General features: G+C 46.3%; 1 protein-coding gene across 1 annotated transcript; it reads right to left on the bottom strand.

Moving 5' to 3' along the window:
* Positions 1–2,451: 2,451 nt before the first annotated feature.
* On the bottom strand, positions 2,452–6,607 carry LOC139899716 (uncharacterized). Its single transcript, XM_071882559.1, has 3 exons — positions 6,106–6,607; positions 5,797–5,967; positions 2,452–2,519 (listed from the first exon to the last, which is right to left on the bottom strand). Exons 1-3 carry the CDS (start codon positions 6,605–6,607, stop codon positions 2,452–2,454), a joined length of 741 nt encoding a protein of 246 aa, XP_071738660.1.
* Positions 6,608–6,948: the final 341 nt, after the last annotated feature.

Consider the following 6,948-nt stretch of genomic DNA (forward strand, 5'->3'; position numbering starts at 1 on the left):
GCGCGTGCAAAAATCGTCGACCGTTGGTTGTGTTACACGTGTACGGCCACGATGAAACCGTTTTACCCCCACTACATCCATTCGTCACTATAAATAGACATGATTCACCCTCATTTCTACATTTCTGCCTCAAGCTTCTCCGATACGCTGCTAAATCAATCCCGATCAAATCTCATTTTTTGTCCGGCAAACTACAAAAGGTTAGTTATTCTCCGATTACTCTTAGAAAATGACTAAGGCAAATGAGACTTATGTAGATAGTGTAGTATCGATAATAGAGCAAAAACATATAGATTCTTTAGTTAAACAATACCCGCCGCTAGCACAGTATAATCCGGTGCCACCCCTTTCTAACCAACGTGCTCATGAACCACCGGAGAAGAAGGTAGCGATATATGAGCATGCGTTTAAACATGGGAATTTTAGGGTTCCACCCTCCGATTCTTTCTAGGCGTACTAGATCACTTCGGCGTAGGATTAGGGCAATTACACCCATACGCCATAGGAAAGATAGTATTGTTTGAGATGTGGTGCGTTGCGCTGAACAAGGTACCATTAGTGAAGATATTCTGCCATCTATACCGCCTAGCTACCCACCATAAATCCTGGTTTACTTTCTTCGCCCGGCAAAACTTTACCAAAACCCTCAAATCGAATGGCGGTCATTGGAAAGAAACTTTCTTTTTCATTGACCAATCAGTTGTTGGAGCCAACTTTCCGCAAACGCTAATTTGGTGCGAGAGCGTGGCGAAAGACGTAAACAAGACCCCCGTCCTTGATGAGGAGGAAAGGAAACTGTTAGCGGAGTGCGCTAACGCACAACTGGTGCACCGGTCGTACGGGAACGTTATGCTGCGGTTAAGAAAAATTTTCGCGCATTGGCCATGGGAGAACATGCGTCCAGCCATAATCGCGCCAAATGGCAAGGGTAGGAATAGCATAAATGCATATGAATATATAACCGCTGCTGCATACATATATGTTCTAACTGTGCGCGTATGTTTACAGAGATGAAGATGAAGAAAGTGCTTACCGCGGAGGAGATTGCGGGTATCTCTTTCCGCAAGCAAAACGTTGAGGAACAGCTTGAGCAAGAGAAGACTGGCGAAAACGAGGTGTCCGCACCCGCCACCTTAGCCAACAAGCGCAAGGCCACCGAAGCCCTCCAAACTAAGCAAAAGAAGAAGCTCACACCCAAACAAAGGGAGGACATGCGGAACGACAACTTTATCCCCATCGAGCAAGCGTCTGCAGATCTGCCTCCCCCCCATTACTGGTAAGCGTCTCTTTCCTTGCGTAGGTACCGCATAACTAATTTCTCTGCTAACGAATCACTAATTCGCAGAGCATATTGAGGAGAAGCAGCCGACGCCACCGCGAGGCAATCCGGACCTGGAAGCCACCGCCACGTCAAGAGATAAGGCGATACATCTTGACTCTGACTCTACTCCAACTCCACCTCGCGGTAGCTTCCGCCTAGCCAACCTGAACCAACTCACCCAGTCCTCCGCCGAGAATGCCGCCGAGCAGTCTGCGTTTCTGCAACAAATTTTCCGTGCAGAATTCCGCCAGTAACTGGCCGCACTGCCCTTCAACCAAGCGCTCAACGCCTTTATCCAAAACGGCCTTGTGTTCTTTGGTATGTTTGCGGATCAAGCCCGCCGCGCCACTAATTTGAACCAAGTGGCCCTGCGGAAAGAAACGGAGCTAGGGTTGCTGCAAGCGGGTGTTGATCGGGTGAAAAAAGACAGGGATGCCGCGGAAGAGGCGCGCAAAGCGGTGGAGGCGACCGCGGCTGAGACAAAAACCGCATTGATTGATGAAAGGAAGAAAAACCGCGAGTTAGTTGGGGCGGTTGATCAGGCGAAGGGGGAGACTGAGCGTCTGCGAGTAAAGCTAGAAAAGGTGCGCAGGGAGAAGGATGACGCGGTGACTGGCCGCAAGCTGGCAGAGGTGGACTTGTTGAAGCTTCGCACCTCCCTTCCCACCATTGCGCAAAAGGTGATGGACTCGGAGCCCGTATCCGAAAAGTTCAATGCCTACGTCGATGCGGTGAAGGATCATGACCGCAACAAGGTGATGCTGGAGGTGATCAAAGGTTGCGACCTTACACCACCGTACCCCGAAATTGTTCAGAAGTATTTGAAGGAGGGTACGGCTGCGGTGCTCCTTGAAACTGAACAGGCCATGACGTCCATCCCAATCCCCTTAATAAACGACTTTTCTGCGGATCCGAATATGTCACTCGATGGCTTCCTCAAGGAAGAATTTTAATTTGAACACTTAACCATTTGCGCCGTAAGTCCTATGCTTAGGCAGGCAATTGTAATTATTATTTTTGAGCCCTAAGTCCCGTGTTGGGCAGGCGTGTGATTGTAATGGTACATTTGTTAAACATCTATATTTGTATCTTTTGCATGCGTCTTTGCTATATTGTTTGTATATCGCGAATCAAAACAAAATGTATACCGCATGCCTATGCGCGTAAGTTAACCAAAACTCACGCGCATACGCGGGTACTACGTAAAATAAACCAATACTTAAGCGATTCACCCTTAGTAGTTTAGGCTCAAAAGCTACTGCGTTCTTGCTTTGTCATGTGCTAGAGGTGCATTTTAGCTGTATGGTAAGCAACACAACTAAAAACAAACCAATGCTTTTATACTTAAGAGTTCCTCAAGCAAACCAATGCGAGAGTAATTACGCACAAGCAAACCAATGCTTATATTTTTAAGTCGACTTTGCAGCCTTCTAGTCTGCGTGGCGCTTGGTTAGGGGAAAACCAATTCCCTTTACCTGCCGTTTGTCTAGCCTTGTAACCAAACAGGCTTCTGCCGCACGGGGGCTAGAGGACACCCCTTAAGTAGGCAGGAAACGCATACAAAAAAAGAAGGATATATACAAAAAGAGTATGCGCGAGTAAATATTTTAATTGTCATTAATCATGATTACAACCGCGACACATCCAAACGGACGAAAATTACATAGAAAAAATAATGCGCTAAAATATATTGGAGTGATCAGGTCCATCCAGCTACATATAACATTTTTTCAACGTCGCGTGCCAAGTGCGTTTCACATGTTTTCCATCTAATGTCGCGAGATGGTATGCCCCGGAGTTGCTTGCACCCACTACCTTGTATGGACCTTCCCAACGGGAGCCCAATTTTCCAGTATCTTCCGCATGACTCGCGTCATTCTAAAGCCAAACTAAGTCCCCGCACTTATAAGAGCGCGCACGCACGCGCTGAATGTAGTACTTAGCAATTTTCTGTTTATTATTAGCTTCGTTAATTGCCGCAGAGAGCCTTCGTTCTTCCAGCAAATTAAGATTCTCCCGCAAAGCTTCTGAGTTGTTTTGCTCATCAAAATTCTGTACGCGGAACGTTGGTACCCCAATCTCTGCGGGTACAACAGCTTCTGATCCATAGACCAAACTGAACGAAGTCTCACCAGTGCTTGCTTTGGGTGTTGTTCTATGCGCCCATAAAACCTTTGGTAGTTCGTCCACCCAACCAACGCGACCGCGGCCCAATCTAGCTTTAGTTCCAGCCACTATATCCCGGTTGGTGACTTCGCACTGGCCATTCGCCTGCGGATGCGCAACGGATGTAAACGTTTGCTTAATATTAAGCTCCGCGCACCAACTGCGAAAAGGATCCCCCGCAAACTGCGTACCGTTATCACTAACGATTTCGTTTGGTATGCCGAATCGACATACAATGTCTTCCCATACGAAATTTCGCACCCTTTTTCCTGGATTTGTTGCCATCGGTCGTGCTTCAACCCACTTCGTGAAATAGTCAATTGCAACAATCAAGAATTTGATATTTCTTGCGTGTGCAGAGTATGCGTAAGATATTGATGTAAGCAGTATATGGTATAAAATAAATGATAACATTACCTCGGCCTTTTGGAAATGGTCTGACTATGTCAATTGCCCATTTGCAGAATGGCCATGGTGATGAGACTGAGATCATTGGATTCGCAGGTGCTCTGCTGATAGGTGCATGTATTTGGCAAGATTCGCATTCTTAACTATGCGCGCGGTATCTGCGTACATGGTGGGCCAATAATAACCTAGCCGCATAATTTTTGACACAATAGACCTGTGCCCCGAATGAAGAGCGCATGCACCCTCATGCACTTCGCGTATAACCTCCTCTGCCTCGTTTGGACCAATGCACCTTAAATGCGGCCCTAAATAATTTTTTCGATATAAGACGTCACCCTCGAGGGCATACATTGGTGCCTTAGTGCGGACTTTCTTTGCGTCGACGGAATCCGCAGGTGAGGTGCCATCCCGCAGAAAAGCAATGATGGGTGTCATCCACGTTGAGCTGGATTCCTCAACAAGTGCCACTAAAGGCATCATAACAATGGATTTCGCATGTAGTTCTTCTATAAGGACTTTCTTCCCCAGATGATCAAAGGCCAAAGCAGCCAATTTGCTAAGCGCATCCGCTTTCTTATTTTGCCCCCGCATTACATGGGAGATTTGAAAAGCCTCAAACTGGTCAGCGAGGTTATGAACAAGCGATAAATATTGCTGCATGGCTATGTCATGCGCTTCAAAGTCTCCGCTAACTTGACTGTATACCGGCTTTGAATCCACATAAGCGTGCAGAATTTTAACATTTAATTTATGCGCAATACGCATACCTGCTAACAGAGCCTCATATTCTGCTTCGTTGTTCGTAACAGCAAAATTGAACCGCAACGCATTTGTATACTCTTTGCCATCTGGGCCAGATAAAATTATACCTGCACCCGCGCCAGTTGCGCTACATGCGCCATCGGTGTATAACTCCCATGGTGACAAAATTGGTGCAGGCGTATCCTGATGTTCGGCCGGTGCCTCAACATTCGCAGGTAATTCTGCTAGGTAATCAGCAAGTATTTGACCCTTAACCGCGCTTCGCGAAGAAAAATTTATTTCGTGTTCCCCTAACTCAACGGCCCATTTAGCCATTCGGTATTCCAGGACATTGCCGCAAATTAGGTATTTACCAACCTGTTTGATAAGCTGATCAGTTAGAACCACAATTGGGTGTGCTTGAAAGTATCAGCGCAAACGTCGCGCCGTGTGGACTAGCGCATATACTAGCTTTTCTATCGGTGAATAGTTTACTTCGCTTGTTGTCAGCGTCTTGCTTACGAAGTAGACCGGCATTTGCGTCTTTCCGCGATCTGCGATAAGAACCGAGCTGATAGCTTCTTTTGATGTCGCAAGGTACAGCGTAAGCGTTTCTCCTCATACCGGCGCGGTGAGTGTTTGTAATTCAGCGAGCACCTTCTTCATCTCCTGAAAAGCTGATTCTGCTTCCTGAGTCCATACGAAGTCTTTTTTCTTTAAACAATTCTTCAAAGTATTGAAGAATGGCAACTGTCGCTCTGCAGCTTTTGACAAAAACCGCGTGATTGCCGCTAGCTTCCCGGTTAGATTCTGCACGTCTTTCTTTTTCTTTGGAGATGGCAAATTATCAATGGCTTCAATCTTTTTGGGATTCACCTTGATACCTCGCGCCGTCACCACATGTTCTAGAAACTTACCTTCCTCTTCCCCAAAACTACACTTGAGCGGGTTGAGCTTCATGTTGATCCTGCGTAAAGACGCAAACGTTTACAGGATATCCGCGAGCATTTCTTCTTCGGTGTTACTTTTTATTACCAAGTCGTCGACATATGCTTCAAGATTTCTGCCAGTTTAGTGCTTGAAGGCCGCATCGATTACGCGCTGATAGGTAGCGCCTGCGTTCTTTAAACCGAAAGGCATCTTCGTATAACAATAAATACCCTGCGGCGTATGGAAAGCAGTTTTGTCTTCATCTTCCATAGCCATTAGGATGTGGTAATAACCCTTGTACGCATCCAGAAAACATTTGTAACGAAAACCTGATAACGATTCTACCTTCCAGTCAATCTCCGGGAGAGGGTAGTTATCTTTGGGACACGCTTTGTTAATGTCTTTAAAATCGACACACATCCGCCAATTACCGTCAGCCTTTTTCACCAATACAGGATTAGCAACCCATGTCTGGTACCGCACTTCCCGCAGAATGTTTGCTCTGACAAGAATATCTACTTCCGCGCACAACCAATCACTGCGCCCAAGAGCCATGTGCCGCTTCTTTTTCCGAACGGGCGTGAGTGATGGATTAACATTCAACTTATGTTCCGCAATATCCCGCGGGACTCCTGTCATATCTGATTCTTGCCATGCGAAAACATCTGCATTAGCGGACAAGATACCGTGCAACTTAGCTTTAGTTTCAGTTGACAAGCCTGCGCCGATTTTGATACGCTTGTCCGGATGCAAGCGGTTAGCTATGACTGCACTGCATTTAAGTTGTTCTCCCATGTTGGGAATGCTTACAGGCACGACCGAACCACATAACTCGGTTGTTTGATGTGACGCAATTGTGGCAATTCCGCCCATTGTAGGAAACTTAATTAAGCCATGCAATACCGATGGTAAAGTATTAAAACGCCGTATGAAATTTCTTCCCAGAAGCGCATTGTAACGCGAAGTTGAACGAATCACATAAAAGTCAACCAACTCGTGCCTGACCAACTGTGGATTTTTATCATCCGCAAGCTCTACCATTAGTTCTATCCGGCCTAGCGGCCATGAGCTTTCCCCAGAAAAGCCTGATAGCGTAATATCGTGTTGGCGTAACTGCTCTTTGACTTCCGCGGGAAGAAAACGATAGCAATGCTCATACATAATGTCGACACCGCTTCCGGTGTCAACATGCATACGCTTAATCTGTATTCCGCAATTAGGAATGCGACACTTGATGATAATAAGCTCATTAACTGTTTCGATTAACATTACAGGAGGGAATGTGATTGGGAGAAGTTCCCAATCCTGGTGATCGTTGTATTTTCTTTGCTGGCTAACTTTCTCTGCGTCGACCATATTAATGGTTAAATCGGCATTTTTAG

The sequence above is a fragment of the Rutidosis leptorrhynchoides genome, chromosome 3, assembly GCF_046630445.1.
Source record: "Rutidosis leptorrhynchoides isolate AG116_Rl617_1_P2 chromosome 3, CSIRO_AGI_Rlap_v1, whole genome shotgun sequence".
NCBI classification, from domain to species: domain Eukaryota; kingdom Viridiplantae; phylum Streptophyta; class Magnoliopsida; order Asterales; family Asteraceae; genus Rutidosis; species Rutidosis leptorrhynchoides.